Source organism: Rhincodon typus, chromosome 2 (genome assembly GCF_021869965.1).
Source record: "Rhincodon typus isolate 14 chromosome 2, sRhiTyp1.1, whole genome shotgun sequence".
NCBI lineage: Eukaryota > Metazoa > Chordata > Chondrichthyes > Orectolobiformes > Rhincodontidae > Rhincodon > Rhincodon typus.
In genome coordinates this window covers 100,849,389-100,862,302 of record NC_063333.1, presented here as the reverse complement: position 1 = coordinate 100,862,302, position 12,914 = coordinate 100,849,389, and the positions used below count along the sequence as shown (strand labels likewise).

Below are 12,914 nucleotides of genomic sequence, written 5' to 3'. Positions count from 1 at the left end.
ACATCATTTACATAAATGACTTGAATGCGAACAGAGGAGAGAAAGTTTGCAGATGACACCAAAATTGGAGATGTAGTGGACAGCAAAGAAGGTTACCTCAGATTAGAATGAAATCTTGATCAGCTGGGCCAATGGGCAAATGGAGTTTGATTTAGATAATCGTGAGGTGTTACATTTTGGAAAGGCAAATCAGAGCAGGACTTATACACTTAGTGGTAAAGTCCTGGGGAGTGTTGCTGAACAAAGAGACCTTGGAGTGCAGGTTCATAATTTCTTACGTGGAGTCACAGGTAGACAGGATAGTGAAGAAGGCATTTGGTATGCTTGCCTTTATTGGTCAGTGCATTGAGATTAGGAGTTGGGAGGTCATGTTGCGGCTGTATAGGACGTTGGTTAGGTCACTTCTAGAATACTGCTTTCGGTTCTGGTCTCCCTGTTATTGGAGAAATGTTGAGAATCTTGAAAGGATGGTGCTAAGGTTGGAAGGCTTGAGCAATAGGGAGAGGCTGAATAGGCTGGGGTTATTTTCCCTGGAGTATTAGAGGCTGAGGGGTGAACTTATAGAAGTTTATAAAATTGTGAGGGCTATGGATAGGATGAATAGACAAGGTCTTTTCCTGGAGTGGGGGAGTCCAAAATAGAGGGCATAGGTTTAAGGTGAGAGGGGAAGGATTTAAAAGTGACCTAAAGGTGCAACTTTTTCACACTGAGGGCGGTGCGTATATGGAATGAGCTGCCAGAGAACATGGTGAAGGTTGGTACAATTTAAAAATTTAAGAAGCATCTGGATGGGCCTATAAATAGAAAGAGTTTAGACGGATACCGGCCAAATGCTGACAAATGGGACTAGATTAATTTAGGATATCTGGTCAGCATGGACGATTTGGACCGAAGGCTCTGTTTCCATGCTGTACAGCTCTATGACTCTAAATAAATAGTCCAGCATTATAAGTCAAAGGAATAAATTAGAAAAGTCCAGAATATCAGTCTTTCTGACCCAGTCCATTCCCGCACCTGGGCCTCAAGGGAGACCTGCACCGCCTTGCTGCTGCCTGCGCCAGACCTACCAACATAGGAGTCACCCCGCTTTCGGCACCATCTCTTCGCCGCTGGGCCCAGTTCACTGACGCCGCTGAATCCACACTCGACCCACAACCAAGAGTCCCTGGCTCCACTGCCAGGCCATGGTGCCACTGGGCCACAAGTCCTGCTTCTGCTGCAGATGTTGCCTTACCGGTGCTGCCAGCTTGTACAGTCAGCTGCTGCTGGCACCGCCATCCCAGATTGCTGAAGGAGCTTTGCTGCCACAGGCCCCAAATGCCTGGAGAACGCTGCAGCAGTCACAGACCTGGAATGGTGGGGAATGCACCCGTCTGCCGCCAGCCCCCTGTCACAGGGAGAGCGTTCTTGCTTCCACTGTCTCCCACCACCTGGAGAAGCCACATCTGGCACTCTGCATGCAGTCCGCTCTCTTTGCCATGCCAGTGCTGCTGATCAACCTGCCACTGAAAAGAAAAAAAGACCAATAGGAAAGGAAAATAAAACTAAAGGAAAGAGCAGATGCAAAAGTAAAACAGTGAAAGGAAGCAGATGGGAATGGATGTGCACTGGGCATTAGCCCACAGACAGCCCTGTTACTCCGCCATCATCTTGTACCAGAATTTGACCTATTCTATGACAACAGAGTGTTGCCCTATGAGCTTTATAACTATCTCCTTATTGAATGTTGTTACATCAGGTTTGAGATTCCCTATTCTTTGCCCAGCTTCCAGTAGGAAATGTGTGTTATTTTCTATTACAATAAGGTTGAGCAACTGAAGTAAAGGTTAATAATTAACTGTGTGCCAAGAGGCATGAGAGTGCTTTAATATATGGCTTTATCATCCTAATAGGGTGGAGGAATCAATTTTAGGGTTACACGTGTAAGTAATTGTTGTTGAAAAAGAGTAACCATATACAAGATAGTACGTTAGCTCTCAATTAATTAGAGTGCAGTGAGAAAAGGTTATCTTTACAGCTATCACTTATGAGTGTAAAGATTGTACTATGCATAAGGAACACATGCTAGAAGGTCAAATAAACCTCTTCTTGACTGTTAACTATTTTGAAGGATGAGATGAAATGTGACCTTTTCTGTCAGCCATAAGTAATTTTCTGAGCAGCATGTCAAAAGTAGTTCTTAAAACAATCTTACATAATAAATTTATAATCAAATTAACCTTTAGAGCTTGCAGTTGTAATGAACTAGAAAACTTTCCATTCCCTTCCCCTATTAAAAAAAGCCCTCTTAAATATTACAGGCAAAACAAATGCTACAATATTTGTATTTTTTGACCTGAAGCAGCCACAGAAATCAGTTCTGAGGAAGGGTCACCAGACCCAAAATGTTAACTGATTTTTTTCTCCACAGATGCTGCTGGACCTGCTGAACTTTTCCAGCAACTTTTGTTTTTGTTCCTGATTTACAGCATCCACAGTTCCTTCATTTTGTTTTTAAACAGAAATCAACAGTTTAGTTCTCAAGAGAAGTAACCTTGGGAACATTTGAAGAAGGCACAGTGAATGCTTCTCAGATGTGTTTGAGAAAAGTGAAAATTCTGAGGAAATAAAGAATTGTTGCAATACCCAGAGCAATACCAACAGTTTTACAAATGTGCAAAATCAAATTTCTCATGAAATTATGCTAAAAGTTGATGAATTTGCATTTTTTCCATATCATCAAATGACTAGCCTATAAATTCTGCCATTTCAGAGGTCATTTCATTTAGAAATAACATGGTTTGGGTATTTTACAAACTAAAAAAAAATCATTGCGAAATAACAGATTAGAGAATGTGTTATGATGTTCAAAATGTGTTCAGAATATCTGTCATATTAATATTCTATTAATACTGTAGTCCAAATTCTAATGTTACTTTATCAGTAGACAATTTCAACAATGTGACATTGCTTGGATTTTCTGACCCCTTTGTGGACAAATATGGAGGTAGGAGGGAGCAAAAAAATTGCACGTAGTGATATTGGAATGTAGTTCTGAAGCTAGCATGCTGGGTTTAGATTCAAATGCTACACTTTGAGTAATACTATGTCACTGTGCGATTTCAACATTGCTAACCTATTTTACTGAAGGAAGCCATTGACATTTGCATCAAGTCACCATGTCTTGGCAATTTGATGCACTACAGAATCTGTCTTCATAGATCTCATGGGCTTGGCAACTCATGCAGTTGAGTCCAGTTTTACCAACACTGTATGCCCTCCCTGATGGTTGCTCTTACTCTCATGTCCATTGAGATGAGATGTTTACATTCCGTGGAATAACCTTCTGTACACCTTGCATTCTTCTCAAATGTAGATGATGCCTTTGTGATATTAGAATCTACACCTGCATTAAAGAAATCCTTTACACCTTTGGTAAATTTCTTCCTTTGCTCAAATTTACCATTGAAGTGGAGCAATCAAATGAGATCCTTTTCCTTGATGTGTTAGTTGAGAGATCAGACAGTGAGTTCTCTATCATCTACCAAATGTTTGCATTTACTGGTCAGTATGTACCTTTTGAAATTCCTATGGTTCCACAAATTACAAGATTAACCTTATTGACAACTTCACGAACAGAGACCTAGCCTTCTGATGACCATGTGATCCATATGTCAAGAAAAGGGATATCAAGTTTATTCTGTCTGATGATGGCTACTCTGATCAGGTCAACACTGTATATTGCCGAAACTCCTGATAGTGCCTCTGCCACTAAGTCTGACGCGAAATGTGCCCAGCCTACCTCAGATTTCCCTGGAAGGGGAAGGTATCTCAAAAATTTGAACAACAGGTGAAAACTAGCTGTCTCAAGCTGCTACTTTGTAGTAAATACACTTGCGGTATTGTCTACTAACAGATGCTGCTATCAGCCAAAAAGATGTTCTGCTTGCCAAACAAATGATTAATATGGTATAGAAGTTTCACTGTCAGTGTGATGCCAGATACATGGACCATATATCTCAATGACTGAGATTACATCAAACAACAGGTACCAATCACAGTCTGTAGCCAGCCTGTACTTGCAAAATTTCAAAATTCCGCAGGGTTTAGCACAAGATGTGATTCTGCTAAATAAGACTGAGTCTGTTAAGAATTATACCAGAAACCAATTTAAGATTATCAGTCAATCTTGCAGTATGTTTCATTTGAATGTGCTGGAAGCTACACCTATTTTTAAACAGGACATTGTTCAGTTTAGGCATCCCTTTCAAAGTTTGTGTTTTATTGCATCCCAATCCAGATGAGTGCAAGACAAGAAAAACTTCAGCTTTGTACCTCTCTTTAGCAATATCTAAACTCAGATAAATACCAGTTGTACATAGTAAGTCAAGTGGGAGTGGCACAGGTTTTTGAAGAAAAGGCAACTAAGAAATAGTTAGTGATGTTTAAAAATATATTAGGGGATGCAGTGGCATTGGTGGTATTGTCACTGCGCTAGTCATCCAGAGACACAAGCTAATGCTCTGAATGTGGATTTGAATCCCACTAAAGTGACATTTGAATTCTATTAATGCATTTTGGAATAAAGATTTGGCCTAGTGATGAGCATGAAATCATTGTTGATTGTCATTAAAAAAAAACAAGCCCACTAAGGTCCTTTAGGGAAGGAAATCTGCCATCCCTACTTGCGTGTGACTTCAGGTTTAGAGCAATGTTAATTGCCCTCTGAAGAGACCCTAGCAAGTAACTCAGTTAAACAATAATTAGGATTGAGCAATAGTTGCTGGCCCAGTCACCGATGCCCAAATCCCATGAAAGAATGTCAAGAAAATTCAATTCAACAGAGTTGGCTAAATGTAATAACCATATCAACAACAAAGGGTGAATATCAATTCTTATTTCAATGATTTGTACAGACTTTTGCTTAGAAAAGAAATAATCAGAAACAGCATTGCTCTTGGAAGTCTAAGGTGAAGTATTTCCTAACCATTTGTAGTAGAAAGGTGACTTAACACTAACAAAGGCAAATCAACAGAGCAGGCAAGTTGAGTTCAGGAAGTAGTATCAATTGGTGATTTGGAGCAATGGGGAACATTATCCCTAAAACCACAAATTCAGGTAATTTGTCATATAAAAACAACATGGCAGGAAGAGAGCACATCAGCTACTCCAGCCAAATGTTACTGATGTGCCTGGAAAAACGAGCTGTCAAAATTGCCCTAGCAATTAGGCAAATACTAGATTTGTAAGAACAGCTACTCCTAAGCTGTGTCACAAAAAGAAGCACACATGGACTAAACCAAAACAGTACCTGAAGAGATTGTTAGGTGCTTGAAAGAGAGCATATCAATCATGTGGAGATGATTTTTTTTCTTGTGAGGATCGAAAAAACAGTTGGGACCTACAGGAGTGTTGGCCAAAGAAGTATCTCATCCAAAACAGAGAGAATGTTTGAGTAACTTCACAGGACTGACAGCATCTATGGAGAGAGAAACAGAGTTTGTTCAAGACTGGTATGACTCTTCATCAGAATTGAAAGGAATCCTGTAAGAATGAAGCCCAAGCCCCTAGTTGCTTGCCAGTTCAATAAGTTACCTTACTCTAATGCAAACATTTCTGTCCTGGGTCTGCTGTAATGTTTCTTTGACATAGAATACAAGTTTTAGAAACAACACCTCATTTTCCTCAGACACACAAACACACATTCTTCCCCTTGTTTGTAGAATTAATCCTTGCCATATGTGAAATGAAGTAAAACAACAAGCTGCAAACGCTGGAGATCTGAAACAAAAATATACTGGACTCAAATTGTCACCATAGTCTTACCTGACCAGACCATAGGCTACTCTCTCATTAGAAAGAGGTGGTGGTGGTGGTTTAACCCAAGGGTCACCATGCCTCAGGCAAGGGAAGAGATTGAGAAGGTGAGTCCTTTATGGTAACTGAATTAACTCACTGAGCCCAGTCTCCCATCACCAAGTCACCCTTTATTTACACATGGAAAGTCCTTGACACTGATCCAGCCATCTCAGAGTGCCAGGATGCCTGACACTGCTGTTTTTATTTGTCAGCCAGGGCTCCCTGATTGGACCAAATTAACAGCCACGCTCAGGGAGTTCGTATTCTATAAGGTCCACCTGGCTGACCTAATTACAATCATTATAACTCTCCCTCTCTTAATCCGAGGACATAGGCCGGTTCTTTTTCTTGTAGCTCCTCCTAGGGTGTTTTAGCACCGGGTCAGGCTATTCCAACTCTGCTTCAGATATGGACAGCGTGCAATGCACAGAAGTTCACCTCTGTGCCCGGCATGTATCAGAAGAAATTCATTCTCTTCAGGCAGCAAAGATGTCGAGGCAGCAGCATCTGTTGTGTCCATCACAGACTTTGAGGTCTCTTCAATGGGTTCCGGCAGCCTTAGTGACTGTTGAAGGGTCAATAACAAGAAGGCATAATTTCAAAGTGAAAGGCAGGACATTTAATGGGGATTGGAGGAAAAGCTTTTTCACCCAGAGGGTGGTCGGATCTGAAATGCACTGCCTGGGAGAATAGTTGAAGCGTTAACTTCACAACGTTTTTAAAAAAAATGTGGTTCAGCACTTAAGTGTCATAATATTCAAGGCTTAGTGTAGGAAAGCGGGACTGGTGTAGACAGTGGTGTATTTTTGATGGTATAGATTTGAAGGGCTGAAGGGCCAAAGGACCTCTGCTGAGCTGTATGATTTTATGAAAAAGCAGAGGGAAAAATACAATGTGTACCATTCCAGTCAGATGTGAAAATCTGTTAAATGTTACAAAGCACGCAACCTACCAGACCTCCAACCAGGAGAGACACTTTGGATTGGCATCCAAGCTCATTACAGACAAGCATTGGAACCGACGCACATCCACAGCCTTAACTCATTGAAACAGAAAGTGCTATGATGCAATAGAACAGTCATGCAGTTTCAAATGGATAAAACAGTCATCAGCACAGGCACACAAACCAGAGATCTGAAGCCACAATAAGAAGTTTCTTAAATCAAGTTAATATTTTCTTTGACTCAGATTCTGTAAATATTCTCTAGCAGTACAGTGAGAACAAGAAATTAGAGGACAATGAGGCATCAGAGCCCTGGCAGACATATCTGACAACAGGGCATATAGGTAATTGCTGCATTCAGCAGCCAATGAGTGAAGCAGTTTCACTGGAAGGTTAGTACAGCACAGCCAGAGTGATTTGCATTGGAGAGGGAAGGTTTAGGTGCTAATGCTTTGCGGCTAATACTGCTGCGTGCTTGTTAGTTGTTGAAAGATGTGTGGCTTGAGAGGGGAAGACGTTGAGTATTTGGGTCTGGAAGAGTGGCCCTTGAGACTGGCTACAATGGATATTGTCCACTTGGGAGGTTGGTCCTACAGCAAGGAGCAGAATCTAAGAGTAAAGGAGATTCAAACACTATGGACTCAGATAGTAGCAATGTGATGACCACCTGCAAAAGCAATGTTGGGATGAAAAAATAACAAGCTTAAGAGAAAACTGCTGGTAGTCTCCAGCATGAAAAAGAAAACTGTTCGTTTTAGATAGAGAATGAGCTACCTCCAGATGTTAGAATGTGGTATTGCTGAAGAATCTGCCTCCCTTGAGAGCCTGTCACAGGTCTTTATGCCAAGACAGTTGATGAGCTGACCCCCATTGACACTGATGCTCCAGAAATGGCAGCAGTCTGTGGATGACCTGTCTAAGTGAACTGAAAGATGAATAGGTTTTGCCTGCCTGTCTCCAGAATTGGCTAGTGTTCAGATTGATGTTCCTGAGTGGAGGACACAAAAACATAATTTCCAAACCTGCTAAGGCTTTCTTCTCTAGCTCATTAGGCGATTCCCTGCCTTGTGACTGCACTCCGGTCTCACTGTCCATGATGATGCAGTACCAGACTGCCCTGCCAGCATCAAACTTCTCTTTGTCAGCATTATAGAACCATTAGAAATGAGACATTGCCTCTGGTGTGGGCCCTTTCTTTCACATGGTAGGGCCCCACAAAGAACAAAAACAGCGTGTGATATTCTCACAATTGACGCTGGGACCACTCTGGAGTGACCTTGTAAAGTTTGCCAGTGCCAGACAATTGAGCTATGTTCACTCCTTTTACAGTTCACTCTGCTGACCTGTAAGAAAATTGATATGTGAGGTACTCAGTATGGCAAAATAGAGATGATCTTGAAGTGCTTATGACTCTACAGCCAGATTTTCCAGACAACCACATGGCTGCTGATTTCCACTGTGATCTCCATCCAGCCATACGTGTTTAGGTGGGGAGATCTTATCCTTCTGTGCCTGGTGAAGAGAGCCTACTGCCAATTTTAAAGTAGCCAAGAAAAGAGCATCAAAGTCATCATCACTGAACCATAAAGCCACTGGTGGTCATCTTCTACCAACTGACCAGTAACTTATGCTCTCAGGTGCTCACTCAATCTGCCTTTCTGATTTCTTGGCCTTCTCTAGTGGTAGAACTGCAGTGGTGGCTGGAGGTCTTGATAGGCGGAGTAGCTGAGTGGGGCAGTTCTGATTGGATGGCTAGCTGGAGTGAATGACTTATTTGGTTGTGTACCAATGCTGGCAGCCCTTTAAAGATGGCAGTTACACATACCTCAGAATTAGCTGTTCAATGATTGGTCTCTGCACCCACCAACTGTTAAGTGGGAGGCCACTGTAAGATTTCAGCAATTTGTGGACTAAATCGCAATTGTCGTTGCGACATGTTTCCAGCCCCATCTTCCCCTTTTTTTTGAATCACATAAAATTCCAGTTACTATGTGGATCACTGATTATAATGGTTTGTTGCCTAACATATTTCTGAATGTCTACATCTCATTACTTTGACAGCATTTGACCACCTTAAAAAGAGCTCTTAGTTTTAGCACAAATATGTGTTGGAAACATGTACACCATTTGTGTGAACAAAAGAGATTAGTCAAAAGTATTGTTGTTCTTATCTGTGTACACACCTGACTTGATTGTTGGCCAATTTCATAGATTTCTCTTTCCCCAGTCTATGGCTACTGGCTCCCAAATCCTACGTGAAGGAGCCCAGTCTAAGCCCCAACAGCTGGTGTGACTTTCATGTTCATAATTGCTTCGAATTTTAAAGAGAGACTAATTTGCCTTCTATTCTAAATTTTACAACAAGCATCCTTCAATGTTTTCTTGATAGGTAGTGCATTAATTAATTAAAGAAAATCACATTATGTGTTGGTTCTAACGTGTACTTGAAGGTAACAGGGAAAGGATAGTACAGTCTGATAATACAATTAAAACAAACTTAATAATAAAAAGAAGGAAACAATGTAAAAACATAATTTAATAAAGGATAGAGATTAATAGAGAGGCAGCAGAAAGTTAATGGTTAAGATTTTTTTTTCTTAAATCTGTACTTGCATCCTTTCTATCTCCCTCTTGCAACCAGAAACAATTGCTTGTTGCTCATCATTTTTCGATCTGTATACGTCACATTCTCCTTATGCACCATAATGGAAGCTCTGTGCTGGTGTAACATGACTTCTTGGAAGAAATTAGATAAAAACCTACCTTCCTAAATATGCAGGACTCAATTTTGATCACTCAGAACACACCAACCTATATAGTTAAAATTATCACTATAGGTGAAATCATTCAGGCGTCTAAGCAATGTGGGCTCTGACAAAATATGTGGCAGAATCTGATGACAAGTCCAAAAGATCTCTGTCAATGTTGAGATCATTTTGCCCCAATTTTTTATGCTTTTCATAAGCAAAGTGGCAAGATGCACACTGGGCCAGTTATCAATTGACAGGGATTAATGCTCAACAAATGCCTTGTTGATGGACCATCTCCTCTCATTAACATTCAGACTCCTATCTTTAAAACTCATTAAACATGCTCAATGTCAGGAAAACTCGACATTGAAACCATGGGGTTAATGAGGGAGAGCGGTATATCTACAGTCAAGAGCACCCTGGTTTCACTTGGTATGGCCATCCATATGTCATCATATGGCATCAGGTGTGAAAGGTTGGCAAATGTAGGCATGTGTAGGTGGGTTCGTTGAGAACTTGTGGAAAAGTGTAGTCTGTGGGGTTAACAGGATGGGCTACTAGGATGTTTGGGAGCTCACTGATGCATTCAGGTTGGGCTAGAAGTCACTGGCAGAGAAACACACATTGTCACCTTCCATCATGCTGAAGTGCTCAATGGGGAAGAAAACGGCTGCAAACACCCTCTGAGTGGCCTGGGTAAGTGAACCAACTTGTGAGAACCAACATGTAACAACCAGTCATAGGGCTTTTAAAAGGAAAGAACATTGTTCACGGTTATATACAATGTACAACACACAGGATGCCTACATCCTGGATATCCTTCAGCATTGACCCCCTATGTGTTACACCTCCCTGGCACAGCCACTGCTGGACAAGTCATTGACAGGTACACCTTGATGCAAAGAGGAAACTGAAAAGAAACTGCTAAGCAAGGAGGGACAATGGTATCAGCATGTACCAGTGACATGTACAGCATTAGTCTTTCATGTCAAGATGGTTCAGTAGGCTGTCTGAGCAGACTTTCATCTATTGAGTCTCATCTGCCATCACAAAGTGATGTTGAATAGTGTAACAATATGTTTATGACATATGCAGACTGACAACCTCATGTAAGTTAAAACATATCCATAAGTGAAGAGCAATGTACAAGCCATTGTCAGCCTGCCACAAAAGTGCCCACAGTAAGTTTCTTCTTCTGCCTCTCACTATGTCTTATTGTACCCCTTGGTTTCAAAGCTGAAGTGGAAGGACCCACTGCTTGGCAATGGAGGTAATTGATTCTGGAGGTTTGGTTAAGGGACCGTGGGGGCACTTGTGACAGGGTGGGCTAGGCATGCTGAGGGTCTTCTTGCCTGAACATTCAGGTTCCACAGGAGGGCAGGCATGGTGGAGGTGGAAGCTCTGGCCACCTTTGCAGTGTTCTGAGCGAAAACCATCAAGGTGTATTTCCACCTTAGCTGGTGCCTCCTGACGCTGCCCTAGCCCTGGGATCAAAGTTCCCTTTCCCCCTGTTGCCATGTGACTACACCCACCTGAGAACTAATGGCTGGGACGATGGAGTGCAGGTACAAACACCTGTCCATAGAGGTAGATAGACGATCCCATTATTTGCACCACTGTGTCCCAGGTGCCTGTCTGCTGCCGCTGCTGCTGCCGCCGCCCCGCAATGTGCATTTAGATGAATTCCCCGAATGCTGACACCATAGGGTTAACCAGCCCACATTTGCCAAACGCTAGGCCCAGTGAGCTACATTTGATGTGAATTTGTGGTTGGGCTATATTAACTAAGTAGTCCTCAGTGTACTGAGAATTACACTGACCACCAATTTAAGATCATCAGTTAGGCTGTTAGCATGGTGCATAGTGGACAACCTATATATTAATACACAGGATCCTGTTTCCAGACGGAAGGAACATATACACACACTGCATCTGTTTCAACTGAACAAAATAGGTGATAGCTATTTTCTGGTTCATTCCTCAGGGCAATTCCTTGACCGATCAGAGTCAACTGTTGTGGTTTAAATTTAAACAACGCTTGGCAGTTGTTGCCACTTATTATTCAACTGGTTAATTCTCCAAAGTCATGCCTCTATCAATCAGAGTCTATTAGCCAACCACTAAGCATACTCTTCTCATACAGTATAACGATGATTTTCATCCTTATGTTTGTATTCTTGTGAATTATCCTGATGAGTGCAAGATGAAATGTTTCAACAAAATGTGTTTTCTTTCAAGTAATACTCAGGACCAATATTTATGAGATTATATAACTGACTAGGCCATTTTCTACATTGAAATTTCTCATTTGCTATTAGTTGAAAAAAGTAAATATTACTGAATCTTTGAAACCCTAGAAAAAAAATTGAAAAAGTTCTTAGTTTTGTCACTGTGCATGTTTTCTGATGGCATAAAAGTGCAGATTTCATGCCAAGCATTGATGTGGTCTCAGGTCTTTGCATTTATTGAGCTGCAGAGGTTAGAGCACTGGGCATCTCCAATCACATTTTCAAAGCAAATAACTACTTTTGTGAGTGATATATTTAAGCCCTGAGGTAGGAATGACTAATGTTTTGTTCCTTTTTTTTACCAATACAAAAGAAGTGTTATTTTCTTTCCAGGTATCCTTCTTCTTATTCATTATCTTTGTGGTTTACACCATGCTACCCTTTCGTATGCGAGATGCTGTTGTTGCCAGTGTGCTGACATCATCCTCCCATACTATTGTGCTCAGCGTTTGTCTATCAACCACATCTGTCATAAAGGACCACTTGGTTTGGCAGGTGAGCATTAAGAGATATTAGATGTGAAACCTAAATGCATGCCCATTTTTAAAAATGCAAACAGAAATGGAACATGGTAAACAGCATGTGAAAATACTAATTGTGTTATTTAAATTTGTTATGTTTTCAGTTGTCAACTGTATCTGCTTTGAAACACTATGTTGCCCAGTGTATGCTTTAAACAGACACACAATTCTTGTCAAATTTATTTTTAAAAAACATGACATTAGTATTCTTGTCAGCTGGAATGTATCTATTACAAACATAAGGCAATCAAGATTTTTAAGTTTCTGATGAAAAGCACCAGGTACTTTATATGCAGTTAACAGGTTGTCAATGTTGCTGGTTGTCAATAAAATATTTTTCTTTCAACATCAAGATTGGTTTCAAAGTAAGAATGATGAGCAATGATAATAATACATTTTAAACAAACTTGATAGATTTCGCATGAGATATTGCTTCAGATGTATCTAAACCTGTAATGGGACTGAAGCCAACTCTAACTTAGTGAGGCTTACCAACCTAGCCTTAATTACATTTCATAATAATTCACAGGGGACAATGTCAAAATGATGCCAATGCATGGTAAAAAAAAAGCTT

General features: G+C 40.9%; 1 protein-coding gene across 1 annotated transcript in view; it reads left to right on the top strand.

Annotated features, from left to right (window-relative positions):
• Positions 1-12,495, top strand: part of LOC109910877 (adenylate cyclase type 2-like) — an 83,324-nt gene extending 70,829 nt beyond the window's left edge. Inside the window, exons 3-4 of the mRNA XM_020510127.2 lie at positions 12,153-12,314; positions 12,445-12,495. Coding sequence (XP_020365716.1) covers positions 12,153-12,314; positions 12,445-12,495 — 213 coding nt within the window. The remainder of the gene's footprint in view (positions 1-12,152; positions 12,315-12,444) is intronic.
• The last annotated feature ends 419 nt before the right edge of the window (positions 12,496-12,914 follow it).